At 34.9% G+C, this 15,805-nt stretch overlaps 1 protein-coding gene and 1 long non-coding RNA gene across 7 annotated transcripts in view; one reads left to right on the top strand and one right to left on the bottom strand.

Annotated features, from left to right (window-relative positions):
• LOC147843476 (uncharacterized) overlaps positions 1-15,805 on the bottom strand; it is a 756,120-nt gene that overhangs the window by 582,061 nt on the left and 158,254 nt on the right. The gene's annotated exons all lie outside the window — the stretch shown is intronic.
• Positions 1-15,805, top strand: part of obsl1a (obscurin like cytoskeletal adaptor 1a) — a 30,407-nt gene that overhangs the window by 5,971 nt on the left and 8,631 nt on the right. For 5 of the 6 annotated variants that reach the window (XR_015492910.1, XR_015492911.1, XR_015492909.1 and 2 more), the window contains exons 3-16: positions 1,256-1,525; positions 4,658-4,918; positions 5,021-5,332; positions 7,045-7,311; positions 7,746-8,021; positions 8,266-8,541; positions 9,033-9,305; positions 9,838-10,113; positions 11,451-11,726; positions 11,818-12,093; positions 12,185-12,460; positions 13,102-13,371; positions 14,982-15,248; positions 15,332-15,601. Coding sequence is in view for 2 of the 6 variants with exons in the window: in XM_087256201.1 (XP_087112327.1) it covers positions 1,256-1,525; positions 4,658-4,918; positions 5,021-5,332; positions 7,045-7,311; positions 7,746-8,021; positions 8,266-8,541; positions 9,033-9,305; positions 9,838-10,113; positions 11,451-11,726; positions 11,818-12,093; positions 12,185-12,460; positions 13,102-13,371; positions 14,982-15,248; positions 15,332-15,601 (3,846 nt within the window). In the remaining 4 variants the exon portion in view is untranslated. 6 annotated transcript variants of the gene reach the window in all.

Below are 15,805 nucleotides of genomic sequence, written 5' to 3'. Positions count from 1 at the left end.
ACAGGGCTTAGTGCATTCTCCAGTGACAGCATCATTGCAATCTTATCAACAATGCAATGAGGTATAGCGAATATCTATGGTGCAAGTAAGACTGTAGGATTTTGTCCTTTCCTGGTGACTTCATTACCACAACGTTTTTTTAAACACTGTCCTTGGTTTGGCATATCTGATTTTACGTATTTGTCATTTGAAAGTGTAAATGTATTGTGTGGGGTGTCCATTCCTGTTCATGGAAGTTTTCTAGCAATGCAATGTTCAGTTCCAATTCAGACTCATTACACACTTGAAACTGCTAATTAAAATATTTAAATACAGACAAGTGTGTTGAAGCAGGGCTAAAAAAAATCTGGAATTCTGCAGATACTATAGGTAGATCTCATGAAAAAGAATAAGGCACCCCTGGTTTAGTGTGTAGGATAAGATCAGAGATTTATATTTCTACTTATGGAGGGCCAATGTCTCGCAGATTTTATCTTCAACATTTTCATCACACTTGCCTATATTTCTTTAGTCTTAAAGTCTTAATTATCTGTTTCCTTATTGTGTGTATTTTGAGTAGAAGTGAACTGAACAATGTTTTCATCCAAGGTTGTGAATACTCTATGCACACAATTAAATTCTTGCATAAAATGTGGTAACCGTTGTTTCCATCCCATGCATTCAAGAGAATAAAAATAGGCACTTTTTGGAGAAAGTGGCTTAATAGATGAATATTAAAAAACATTGTTTCTGCAAACTGTGAAACTACTTTAGTTCTTTTTTTCCTCCAAATTAAATAAGTTGCACCTCAGAGAAGCTGATGACACACAGAAACAACCTCTGTCATGTTATTTGAGGCAGTGCCTGATATTTGTGAAAACCACTGTGTAAAAAAAGGTACAGTAAATATACATTTTTACATATTTTTTATTTTTATTTTTCATTTTTAAATATAAATATACATTATATACGTATTTTCTGATGGTGTGAGATGATGAAATTCGTTCCCTGGTATTGTTATGCAATCACATCATCTGCTAAAGCAAAAACACATGACTTTTTTTGATGTGCAAGGAATTTAGGATTATATTGATTTAAGCTCCAAAAGTGTTTTTATGCAAACATAGAGACTGGCCCTCCAGGAACAGGTTTGGACTTGTTGGTTTAGATAGTGAATGTTCAATCTGAAGTCTGCAACATCTGAACTATTACACTCTTTATTCACTGGGTAAACTTAAATGATAATATAATTGGAAGTTTTCTCTTCTGCTTTTAGGGCCTCCAGTTCGATTTAAGCGAGCTCTACAAGATTCAGAGTTCAGAGAGAGAGATGTGGCTGTTCTAGAATGTGAGGTTCCAGAAGAGTCCATTTCCACCGCATGGTACCTGGAGGATCAGCGGTTGCAGCATGGAAATAAGTATAATATGGAACAGAAGGGCACATGGAGAAGACTAACCATACAAAATGTTGGGGCTGATGATGATGGAGTTTACCTGTGTGAGATGCCTGATGGTGGAAAGACAATTGCAGAATTGGCAGTTAAAGGTACAGTATATAAAGATTAAACATTTTTGAGGCTGTTAATGTTACCAATTCATTTCAATTAATCTTTATTTCTATAGTGCTTTACGATTTAGATTATCAAAGCAGGTTAACATAGAAGTTCAAGTAAGTTGAAACTGTGTCAGAGTTTTAGTTCATTTCAGTGTGTTTTAATTTCCACTGCTAAAAGTCCAAACACTGAAGAGCAAATACATCAATGCTAAACTCCACAAGTCCCAAACCCAAGCAAGCCAGTGGCTACACTGATGCCTTTAATTCAAATGAACATCTGTATTTTACCTTCAAGAAAGGATTAAAGGGGACGTGTGATGGTATAATATTAACATCTCATGTTAGGGCCTACTCACACTATGCTATCCGAACCATGCCCAGACCCATTTCCTGGATCGTTTGAGAAGTGTAAGTGCTCTGAATTGGGCTCAGGCACGTTTCACCTTGGCTTTGGTGAAGTACGCTTGTGTGTGAGTGCAAAACATGCCTGAGCCCGAAACTGAAAGCAAGACGTGACTTTTACGAGACTGTTTCATATGGATTAATTAATCATTGTTACTGTTCAATGAACACAAACTGTCGTAGATTATTAACGACACAAACCCCTCACTGCACGACAGCTGCACCTTCAGCAAACTTTCTAATTCCTGCAACACGAGGACTTTATAATTGTTTATGAGCGTCAAAAGTGGCTGATCTGTTCGGCGAAATATTTGGCTGCGTGTCATCGCATATCAAACGACTTAAACGATAACTAGAGAAATGTCCACTGTGCTGAGTGAGAGCGCTTACTAAACAGCGCATTATCGATGACGTAAGCATGCCCAGGCCGGAATGTAATGTGAGTGCGGGCCGTTGGGGGAGACGGGAGGGGGGACAAGCGTGCTTTGGCCTGATTCAAGGCAACTGTGTGACTACACCCTTAATCTTGAGTAACCATTGTGCATTACTGCATCCATCTTTTCTCTGAAAAGTCAAGAAGGATCTGGATGCAGACCTGGTGCAGTGCAATCTGAGCTGCATCCAATGCTTTTTAATGCACTTACCTAACCCCACCCCTAACCCTACCCATCACAGTGACATCCCTCACTCCATTGAGTGCATTGTGTCTGAGATTGCATCGCTGAGTGATGCAATCTCAGCTTGCATCATAAAGGCTGCATCCAGATACTATTGGAAATGTCTTTAGTTTTTTAATACTTCTAAGACAAAGTTACAGCTTCTCTGTAGATCTACAATTACCTCCTGGATAAAAAGGGCAGTTGGAGGTATGCTGGATGTGGATCTAGTCAGGAGTGCATAATCATTGCAGCTTTCCCTTAGTGACTGACTACATCCTGTGATATTGCTGTAAATATTACAGGAAAAAACTTTGTATTTATAACACTTTGATGATCCCAACCATATTAGTTTGATCAACACTGGTATGATTAGAACATTCAGTGCATCATTGATGGTAAATTCAAATTTGCCCTCCCACAATGGCTGAAAAAGAACAGCAGAGCTTGTCAAAGACCAAAACGTATCAATACTTATAATAAAATAATTTTTGTTTACAGAAATTGTAATATATTTACTAGAAAAACAAAAACAATTGCTTGTAAAATGCTTAGTGATGTTTATGAAAGACAAGAGTAATCATTTGACACACAGATCTTACAATGTGTGTCGGGCATACACTTTTCTGGGAAAAGCAACCGTAAAGGGATTTCCACCCTTGGTTATGTAACCAAAAGCCAGAATAAAAATGTATAATAATGGTAAAATAAAATAAAAAATTGCTAAACCAACCAGAAGTAAGCTTTTTTTGGGGGGAAAAAATGTGTTCAAATCATTTATTGAAACTTGACTCATGCTTTAGTATGAGAGTCCAACTCTTTCACAAAATAAATAACTTTCATGAAAGCATGAAATAGACCACTTTTTTAAGAAGCAGTGAAGCCTACAAATAACTTAAAGCATTACAAATAGGGTCACTGTTAAATTTATTTTGATGGTATCCTTTGGGTTTTCTGTTAACTTCTTTGCAACTAAATTTCAAATAACATTCTTGAAAGCAGCTGTGCCCAAAATTGGTCCTGGAGGTCCGGTGTCTCGCATAGTTTAGCTCCAAGTTTGTTCAACAGACCTGCTTTGAAGTTTCTATCATACCTAGAAAGAGTTTGATTAGCTTCTTCAGGTGTGTTTAATTGGGGTTGAACCTAAAATATGCAGGACATCGGTCCTTCAGGACCAAGTTTGGGTACCCCTGCTTTAGAGTATCTGAAGACATTTGGTGCCCCATCCTCAGCCCCACCCTTAAACTTACCTGTCACTGGGGACGTGACTAATTTATAAGAAAGCGTGCAAATGCAATCATACAAATTCATATGAATTAGCTTCTAAATTAAAAAGTGTCAAATTGTTTAGAGACCATATAGAATATGTTGACATGATGTATAGTAAATGCAAAATAATCTAGAAGAAGTCGTAGTTTTCCCAGTGTTGGGTTGTGACTGGAACATGTGGACATGTGCTGGATAAGTTCACGGTTTATTCCGCAGTGGTGACCCCTGATTAATAAAGAGACTAAGCCGAAAAGAAAATGAATGATTAAATGAAAGAAGTAGTAGTAAATAGAATGTTGGTACACTCAAATTTAAAGAGTTTTTCAAAATTAAGAGTTATTAAAATGTATTTATCACTCTAATGACAGTAGTTGGTAAGTTAGTTATTATTAGTTGAATGTCTTTTAGGGCAATCAAAATAAAGTGTTAAGGGGGTCGCACACACATGCGCCTCACCACGACATGACAAGCAGCATCATGCATTTTAGAATTCTAAACATAGATTTCTATCAAGGTACGCACACCAACGCTACAAGTTGGTGGCTGTCCGCGGCTCCCAGCTTCCACTTAGGAGTCATATTTATGCCGTGACACAAGGCACCTTCTGAATGGTTTAATTTTAAATAACACGCGAATGTACACGTATTGTGTTGTCCAGTGGAAATTCACTGTAAGTTTTCAATAAAATAAATACAACTTTTGACTTGTGTCTTACAATCACTGTAGTTAACAGTGCAGCTTGATGTTTATGAAATAGGAAGATCTGGCTTATTTGGTTTACTTATTTTTCTGGTAGGTACAATTGTGAAGAAACTTCCACGGAGGTTAGAGGTGATGGAAGGAGAGAATGCAGCATTCTTTGTGGAGGTGGAACAAGACGACATGGACATCTGCTGGTTTAAAGATGGACTGCAGTTGCAAGAAACTCATCAAACCATTATCAAATCTTTTGGCAAAACTCACATCCTGGTCTTTGTCAATACATCATATCAAGATTCTGGAACAATCACATTTATGGCAGGCAGATCAACAACGAGTTCCAAACTCAGGGTCAAAAGTGAGAACACAAACATAATTTTATGATTCATAATAAGTAACACAATTACAAAAAAATGTGTGAGTTTAGTATTTTGATTCTGGTATCTTTGTTTTTATTTAGCTGCACGACACTGCCCACCCATCTGTCCTGTTGGTGTTCAGATGAACACTGACTGTTGTCAAAATGGTGTCGTCCTTTCCTGGTCACCATCGCCTAATTTGCAAAACTCCACTACGAAGTCAGTGTATGTGCTAGAACGCCAAGAAGTGGGCTCTCAGGAATGGCAGCGATGTCTGACAACAGAGACGGGTACTTCTGCTGAAGTCCTGGGTGATAGTGTGCCTTGTGAGGGTGACTTCCGTTTCCGAATCTGCTGTGTTAATAAATATGGAAGAAGTGGGCATGTTGAGTTCCCCAAAGTAGTACATCTGGGTAAGATTTTTTTTTTTTTTTTTGAAGTTGTTCACAATAATTTGCATAGAATTTATTGCAAAAACAATCTAATAATCAGAAACTCTTTAGGTCACACTTTATTTTGATGGTCCGTTTGATGAATTTACGTAAGTTACATTGCATCTACATGCTAGCTAATTACCATTAGATTATAAGTAGACCGTTAGATTGGTGTTAGGGTTGGGGTTCAGGGTTGACATGTACTTGCAAAGTTTCTTAAAGTCATTTAAATGTCTGTTGAAGGAGGAGTATCAGCAGATATTAAGCAGACGTTCTACTAATACTCAAATGCACCATCAAAATAAAGGGCTACCACACCTTACATTCAAAAATGGAATAAGTAAATAAATACACAAAAAAGCAGCGTGATATAAAACAAAATGTCTCTAGTGAGCTAAAGGTCTTTTTAAAGTTTAAAAAAGTAAAATTTGTTTCATTGCATGCTCCTCTATTAAATATTCAGTCCAACAAAGTGGAAGCAAAACCAAACAGTAATGCTGCTCTTGACAAGACACTTTTCTTCTTTAAACTAATTAGGTGTCCCACTTTATATTAAGTGTCCTTAACTATTTTGTACGTTCATCAAAATATAAATAAAGTGTACTTACTGTGTTCATAATGTATCGTAGATCAATTCTGGTGCCCTTGAGGTGGTATATAATAGGGTTAGGGGGTTAAGTGGTATGGGTAGGTTTAGGAATAGGACAGCGTAGATGAGGATCCCATGCAGTTTATTTAAAGAAAAGTCTTTCAGGCAATGGTCTAAAACAAGGGCAAACAGTTGCATACAGATAATCCAAAAAGCGTTGTCGAAATATAGGCAAATAGTCAGGCTATGCAGCAAAGAATCGAAACGGAAAACAGTCAAAGATCAAAACACAGCAAGACAAATAGGAAAGCGCTTTGTAATGTTCGCTGTGCAAAACAACGCTCTGCAAAGTGTGTGTAAATGTAAGCAGTATACAGTATATAGTCTGTGTAATCGGTCTTTGATCAGCTCCCAGCTGTGTGTGTGTGTGATCATCTGATGAACTGCAACTGGTGTGTGAGTACAGGTATGATGGGATTTGTAGTTCATTTGGTGGTAGATTTGTATTTCTCCAGCTATCTGCATGGGCTAGGATGACATAAACGATGGTCAACAGTATAGATAACAAATGTAATTACAGAAATTAATTACAAATTTAATTACATGCATGTATTTAATCAAGCATAAGTGCAATTTAAAAACATGTAATTAGACAATAAGTACACCATAACAAATTATTAATTTCATTTAGAACATTTTAGTTAAAAAAACTTTTTTTTACCCTGATTGAGGTATTACAAACTAAGTAAAAACTTAAAATTAAGAAATAGCAAAGGCATGTTAGTCATCAGACTTGGGTATGAGTTTGTATTCTGCAATTTATAATTACTGCTCTACATTGTTAAAACAATTCATGTTTGTTGTAGGTGTTCTTTAAAAAAAAAAAACGTTTAAAATATACACTATAAAAACACATTTATTAGAGTTATTTTTTTCAGAGTAAAGTTTTGTTTATATATATATATATATATATATATATATATATATATATATATATATATATATATATATATATATATATATATATATATATATATATATTAGGCTGTAGTAGGTACAGTATGTTTGTGTGTTTAAAGATAATTTCTAGTATTATTTGCAGCCCCAGGTCCAAAGATCAAAAGCCCTCTGAAGAATGCTGTGGTGACTGAAGGGGAGGATGCTGTGTTCTCCATTGAACTCTCTTCAGAATTGATTGGCACATGGTTCCTGAATAGCCAGCAGCTGCAGCAAAGTGAACACTTCTCTATGACTCAGTCAAAGAACCAACACATCCTTCGTATCCGCCAAGTGCCAAATGTGTATGATGGAGCTGAAATCACTTTTATTGCCACTGGTGTACGAGATTCAGCATCCCTACAGATTAAAGGTCAGCATTCGTGTGAATGATTCAGCTTTTTTATTTTATTTTATTTTTATTTTTTTCACTATGAAAGACATCAGCTTAATATTATGTTTATGGGAGGGGAAATAGGCTGGTTTTAGCTTGTGGCTTATATAATTGTACAATGGCTGGAGTAATCTTGCACACATAATTACAAGGAAATCTGTCATTGAAAGATCAAGTTTTGAGATTGTCTAAATAAAATAACAGATTTGGACAGGACAGATTTGTTTTTTAAAAAAAAGGCTTGTATGAATGGTAAACGATAAGATAAGGTAAGATTAGGTAAAAAGATTTTTATTCTGTTTTTACATCTATTAAAGTCAAACTGTTGTACTTGACAATACTTAATTACACTCTTTTCAACACAAATGACTTGTTTCTATCTAACAGAAATGTTATTCTGTTGAATTTTGTAGTATGTGAGGTGAAATTTTTACCATTGTCAGAGATGGACACCAAAAAGAGCACTGAGTTAGGCAATCCCATTGTGCTTTACTGTGAGGTGTCCCAGCCCACAGCCACCGTCCAATGGTTTAAAGACGGAAAGGAGCTACATGCAGAGGACGGTCTAAATATCCAATCAGATGGCAACATGAGGAGGATCATCATCCATTCAGCAGAATACTCTCATTCCGGAGTGTACACCTGCCAATCAAACAATGATATTCTCACATTCAATGTGAATGTTGAAGGTAGAAACATATACATAGATACACAAGCAAATACATATAATAATATTTAAATAACATCAACATTTTGAGTACATGATTACAGTGCATTCAAAGTTAAATTCATCTAATTATGACGTAAAAATGTACTGTTACTGCATTGTATAGCTCCTTCTCCTGGAGAATTATTAATAGATCATTATTTCCAGGAATGCATTTATTTAGAGATTGTTTAAATAAGTAATATACTCTTCTTTTATTCCATCAGCACCTCCTGTGTTATTTAAAGAAATAAAAGCAGAAGAGAGGCAGAAAAGCGCTATGGAGCTGGATCCCGTGGTCCTGACTTGTGAAATCTCTCAACCAGAAGCACCTTCCTGCTGGTTTAAAGATGGAGTTGCTGTTTTTCAGTCAGACAACATCACCATTCAGTCTGAAGGCAACATGAGAAGACTTATAATACGTTCAGCAGAACTAGTAGATGCTGGGACATATACTTGCCAAGCAGGCGACCAAACTATGTCATTTTCTGTCAACATTAAAGGTAAGAAGAAAAAAAAAAGCCAAAACCTGCAGCATTTATTCATTTTAAACACAATTTCTCTATTAATGTATTTACAAGATGTTCTGAAATAGATAAATCCTGTAAATTAATGTTTACATCATTCACCTTTGTTCAAGCTTATTGCCTGACATAATTGCTTTACAAACATCTTGAAGTGCCAGAGGTTTTGTTAAACAAACTTTCAATGTATGAACATAAATCTTTCAAATTTGTTTTAAAATTTCAGCATTTATGTTCTAAACAAAAGTCAAGTTATATATGTAAAAAAAATTAAGTTAATGAAGAATTTTTGTGGAGGAGTTTTTGTGAGGTGAACTCTGTTTTGTAATAGAATCATATTACATAGATTTAAATACAGATTGTTTTTAATCATGACCCTTAAGTTGAGTCTTAAGATATTGAAATTAAACAAAACCGATCTAATACTTGTTGATTTTTGGCTGACTGATTGTTGACTGACTTTCATCTAGAACCTCCAATTACAATTGTGGACCCAAAAGATGACATCCATATGGAGCGCTATGTCTCTGAGGAGATAGTCCTAAACTGTGAGCTCTCTCGATCTAATGGAGAGGTTCAGTGGTTTAAAGATGGCCTAAAGCTCCAAGAGACTGACAATATTCGCCTCAGTGCTGAAGGGCCATACAGGAGGGTGATCATTTTCTGTGCTTCCAAGCGGGACTCTGGAGAGTATGTATGTGACGCAGGAGGTGACTCGGTTTTCTTTCAGCTCCTTATTACAGGTATGTAACAAAAAAAAGTTTCATGCATTTTTCTATTGTCATTTTTTCCATCTGTTTTATTCATTCTTTGTTTCTAAAACAAATGAAGTGATTCAATCATGAACATTTGTTAATAATTAAGCCAATTATTGAATAATAAAACAGTAATTCTGAAATACTAAATAATAAATACCGTGTTCAAATTGGTTTCTTCTGTGTGCTCCGGTTTCCCACACAGTCCAAAGACATGTGCTATAGGTGAATTGTGCTAAATTGGCCCTAGTGTATATCTGTGAATGTGAGAGTGTATGGGTGTTTCCCAGTACTGGGTTGCAGCTGGAAAAGCATCCGCTGCTTAAAACATATGCTGGATAAGTTGGCGGCTCATTCCACTGTAGCAACCCCAGATTAATAAAGGGACTAAGCCAAAAAGGTTATAGTAAGTAATTAAATAATGCTTTTTATACAACCAAAAATATGTTATATTCATTTTATTATTATTTATTTTAATGTTTACCCAGATGTTATGTTTTGTTATCTTTCTTAAATCCAGAGGCTCCAGTTCGCTTCGTATCCCCTTCTGAGTCAGAGGTAGAGGTGTGCATAATGAGCTCTGAGAAGCTGGTCCTGAACTGTGAGATCTCCAAAGCAGATGCAGAAGTCTGCTGGTTTTGTGATGGCATGGAGGTGGATGAGAATGATAACCTGAAACTGGAAGATGATGGGATTTATCGCAGGCTGGTGATTCCCTGTACAACCATAGATGATTCTGCAGAATATGTTTGTGAGACAGCAGATGACGCTGTCACATTTTGGGTAAAAATAGAAGGTAATTGTCTTATCTACCTTTAGATACCATTAGATCTAGCTTTTTGAGGTTAATATAGCTGTGAAATATGTTTATTGTGCATATGTGCTAATATAAAATTACTGAAAACCCTTAACATGAAGAAAATGTGCAATTCAGTTACCTGTACTATGGTACAGTAGATATGTAGACTATGGTATATAGACCATTTTGAGGGATGTAAACAAAAACAATTGTTCCAGCGTATTTCCTGTTTTACATTTTTAATTTCTATAGTTTCTGAGAATCCAAAAAGAGCCACATATTGATAAATAGTTTTATGATAGCTGTTACAACTTTAATTTATGATTGAATTGCCCTTAGTTACAGTTAGGAAATAGTTCAAAAACAAGCAGGAAATGATCATGGGCCAATGACATGACCACATTGAAATGGTCTGTTTTATTGTAGTGAAGTGTTTATACTTATGCTTGATATAGGATTATTTACAGAGCATTTTAATATGTCAGGCTCATTTAATTATAAGTTGACACCCCGCTCTTGGAGCATGTTCATGTGAAACTTAAACAATCACTTTTTCACAAGTTCACATTTGTTCTCTTGTGTTTAAATGTGTTCCACATATTTCAAATATGATTATAATATGTAAAGCTAAAATTAAAAGTAAATTATATATATATATATATATATATATATATATATATATATATATATATATATATATATATATATATATATATATATATATATATATATATATATATATATATATATATATATTATACTTGCTGGTAAATATATTTCTAAAGTAGACATTGATATGAATTGTCAAATCCAGAAAGGGCAGCTGCCCAGCATAAAACATATGCTGGAATAGTTGGTGGTTCACTCTGTGGTGGCGACCTCTGATGAATAAGAGACTAAGCTGAAGGAAAAGGAATGAATGAATATTGACGTGAAACTGATCCAGATTTTAGTAAAAAACCCAAAATAATCCCAGTACACAAATAAACAAAAAAAAAAAAAAGTTCTGAAAAATGTGTTATGTATAGTAGTAATGAAAAGACGCAAATAGAAGCTTCTGAAATCTGTATATATAATTAATGCTGGTAAGATCTTTAAATCTAGGTTGTCTTTTGCAGAAACACATAATAAAAAAAACACAATCAGTATTCAATTAAGACAAGGCAAGTTTATTTATATAGCACATTTCATACACAATGGTATTTCAAAGTGCTTTACGTAAGCAAGAAAAAAAGAAACAAGAAAATATTTAATTTATTGTACTATATAGTAAGTGCTGCAGATTTCAGCATATTTATTACTCTTTATTGATGACACCTTTTTTTTCCTCACAGAGCCTCCTGTGAAACTTTCCTCCTCCAAGCAGTCAGGCAGCATTACTGAGAGTTTTGCAGGTGACCCTGTTATTCTAGAGCTTGAGGTTTCCCGTGAAAATGCAGAGGTATGCTGGATGAAAGATGGCATGAAAGTAGAAGAGAGCAGTAACATTACAATTACAGAGAACGGCCTTACACGCAAGATAACCATCCATTGCCCAACTCTAAAGGATTCTGGCATATACACCTGCAATGCCATTGATGACACAATGGATTTTAAAGTCAAAATTACTGGTACTGTATGGTTTTAAAAAGATAGTTAAATCATAATTACAAATGGTATTTATAAAAGTGAATACACTTTTACTTTTTTTCTCTCTTACAGAGGCACCAGTAACAATCCTGAATAAAGATCAAATCAAGAATGAGCACAAAGTTATGTTATATGATGATGTTGTAATGGAGTGTGAGCTGTCTTCAGCCAATGGTGTGGTAACTTGGTATAAAAATGGCAGTCCAATTGAAGAGAACGAGCGCTTCTGTTTGGAGGAGGAAGGCACATTTCGATCCCTGGTCATTCTCTGTGCGGAGCTGCAAGACTCTGGAGAATATACGCTTGATGCTAAAAATGATACATTTTCATTTCATGTCACAGTACAAGGTAAACAAAAAATTTGTCTTTAAACCGAAGCTGCTCAAAAAGCAAACAAAAGCCATAATGACAGACTTTTGATGAACTGTCTGTCTTCCAGAGCCATCAGTGAAGATCATTGGCAATTCTGGTGATCCTGACTACCAGGAGATGGTGACAGGAGATGATCTCATCTTAGCCTGTGAGGTTTCCCGAGCCAATGCACCAGTGAAGTGGCTATTTAATGAAAAAGTGTTGATCCCCGATGAGCGCACACATATTGAAAGCCAAGGAACACTCCGGAAACTTACTATATCTAACATCCTCGTTTCTGACTCTGGAAAATACATGTGTGATGCTGTAGATGACAAGATGCTAACTGTTGTTAAAGTTCAAGGTATTCTATTTTCTTTGCTTTATACAATTTCAAACTGCTAATTAAAACTATTTAATGTGATTTGAATACAATGCTATTTGGCTTGACGACTTGACACTCACTTCAATTAAATAAACTATGACTGAAAACTATGAAAAAAATATGTTTGTTATAAATATATATATATATATATATATATATATATATATATATATATATATATATATATATAATGACTCTTCTATATTTTTCAAATAATTTTTAATATTAGTTTAAATCATATATGTATATATATATATATATATATATATATATATATATATATATATATATATATATATATATATATATATATATATATATTTATTTATTTATTTATTTATTTATTTTTTCCATTTAAGTGTCAGATAGTAGACAACTTTGAAATGGAAACCATTCAAAATCATTAATCAATGTTGTCCTAAAACCATTAAACAACCCCCATTCTTGTCTTAGGGTAATTTTGATTTGTTTTAAATTGACTACTGTAGAAAGTAAAAAGAAAAAGATAAAAGATGGAAGCCTAATATAGATTTTTTTTTTCATCATGTACATTCCTCTTGTCATAGGCCCATTTATAAAAAAGATAATAAAACTATGTGCCATTTGTGATGCATTTCCAGAGCCACCTGTTGAGTTCCTCAACAAAGAAGAGGTGAACTTGGTCACTGGCTACGAATCAGAGCCTGTCACCTTGACTGCCATGGTTTCCAGACCCAATGCTCAAGTGAGGTGGCTTAAAGACTGGACTCAAATCAGCGGAGAACGATTCCACACAGCTAGCCTGGGTCTGACCCGCACTTTCACCATCGACCCATTAAAGAAGCTAGACAGTGGAGAGTACACATGTGATGCAAACTCAGATGAGATGCACTTCAGTCTCCTAGTTAAAGGTCGGTAACTGGATACTAACGCTGTTATAGTTTTGCATTTTTAAATTAGTTTCAATTTCAATGCTATTTTTACATTTACTGTTCATTTCAGTTTAGTTTTAGTTCATTTTATTAATGGTAGGATTAGTTTAGTTTTATTTTGAGAACTTACATTAACTGAGCTTACATTTACTCTTGTGCAAACCTCTTGGTAATAAATATAATAATTTTTTGAGCAAACACTAAATTAAAAAAAAATACAAATGCAATGAATAAATCTTTACACACACACACACACACACACACACACACACACACACACACACACACATGCACACACACATATATATATATATATATATATACAATTGCAACAAACCATTTAAGTTAAAAATCTAATCCTAATGAGTACTGTCAACTTAATCTACTTGAGTAAACAAAGCAATTTAATCACAGTAAATCCCAATAAATGAAGAGAACTCCAACCAACTGAGTACTGTAAAACCAATTAGGTTAAGGCAAATGTGTCGCGGGGGCACTACAGATAATTTTGGAAGGACACTTTCTAACCAAGACTAAAGAGGGCATGTGCACTGCACAGGTTGAGCCCTATGTGTGCATGTACCTAAGGGGGGTGAGCTGCACGCCTATTATTTGGAAAGTGAGCACATATGATAATATAATATATAATAATAATATATTTAGTATAATAATGTCTACAATTTATTAAAAAAATCAATAAAGTATTACATTGGTAGCATGCACTAAGTGAAAAAAAAAGGCACGTCCTCAACCCAGTTTGTTCGGGATTACAATCTGATGTGAGGGACAGCTCGGTGCTGCCTCACATCCATGTAATTGAACAGGAAATTTGCAAAATACCACAATTTTGATAATAAAAACTATTTAAGTTGTTTAAATCATACAGAAATTGCATTTTATTTTATCATTAGTATACATCTTATGATGGCATGTGAGAACTGATGTTTGACTGATGTGTTTGCGCACCTACTATTAGCTGTTTATCTACTGTTTATTGCACAAATTTGGTCAAGTCTCAGTGGTGAAGGATGCAAGAGCAGATATATTGAAAATATACTAGAAGTCCAGGCAGGCTATATTGGGAAATGTATAATCACAGTGAAAAACAATGCAAAACTCATAAATACATGGACAAGGAACAAAGTAATCAAAGAGACTTAAATAGACAAAACCAAATGAGATAGACACACAGCAGAAACCAATGCAAAATAATAAAAGCAAAGATTCATGGAAATTGCAAATCGCAAAGATACAAAAGTCTAGATGTCCTTTTGTCTAGTGCCCTTTAGTGTCCTTCACAGTGTGCAGATTTTGACCACAGAATGAGTGTGTACAATTTTATTATGCAAATTATTTCCTTTGAGTTTTTTAGTGACTTGTTAGTTTCAGTCAGTTTTAGTTGTTTATTTATTGGATTTTTTTTGTTAAAATTTTTTTTTTGAACAAATAGTTTTAGATTTAATTTACTAAAATAACCTTGCTGAAATTATACTTTTGTTTGTGACATGAACTCATTTTAAAAAGGAAAGTCACAGAACCATAGTAACTCACCCAACATATAATAACGTTAATGCCTGTTTGTGTTACAGATATGCGTATTAAATTTGTGAAGCCACTTGTAGACACAGTGGCACATAAAGATGGTATGATCACCCTATGCTGTGAGCTATGCAAGGCCAAAGCAGATGTCCAGTGGAAGAAGGACGGAGTGGAAATAATTCCAAGCCGCCGCTTCTCAATCCGTGCTAATGAGACAGAGAGAAGTCTCACAATCCATCGTATCACCAAAGAAGATGCTGGAGAGTATGTTTGTGAGTCCAAAGATGATAGCACCAGTGCCAGACTAAGGGTGGAATGTAAGTGTAAAGCAAGGATTTTGTTTGAAAATATTTAATAATATGCATAATTAGTCAACTCACCTTTAGTTTATTTTTCACAGTACCTCGTGTGGTGGAATTTCTCACAGAGCTTCACAATACTACAGTTATGGAGGGTGAGGATGCTACGTTTAAGTGTGTGGTCTCTCCTGATGACGTTCAGTTGGTCTGGCTCATGGATGGAGAGCCAATTAAACCCAGTGATCGCTTCCAGATTGAACAAAACAGCCTCTGCCACACTCTGATAATCCACAAGGTCCAGCTGCTGGACTCCTCTCGAATCACTGCCGAAGCCGAAGGTCTCATTTCTAAAGCTAGTCTTAAGGTCCAGGGTAAGTATGGGACATCATTGTACACAAAAGTAGATAGTTTGAAGAGTTTCCAATCTGTCCTTATTCTTACCAGAAAAAGAGATGGTGATTCCATATCCTATACTACAAAGAAGAAAATTATACTTTTTATAAAATAAATTTCTATATACATTTATCATAATAGACCATAATACTAGATTAAAAAAATGTTTGTTTAGTTTTATT

This window comes from Danio rerio, chromosome 6 (assembly GCF_052040795.2).
Source record: "Danio rerio strain M-AB ecotype USA chromosome 6, GRCz13ab, whole genome shotgun sequence".
Classification (NCBI taxonomy): domain Eukaryota; kingdom Metazoa; phylum Chordata; class Actinopteri; order Cypriniformes; family Danionidae; genus Danio; species Danio rerio.
Note: the sequence above shows the minus strand (reverse complement) of the source record. Positions and strands in the feature narration are given on the sequence as shown.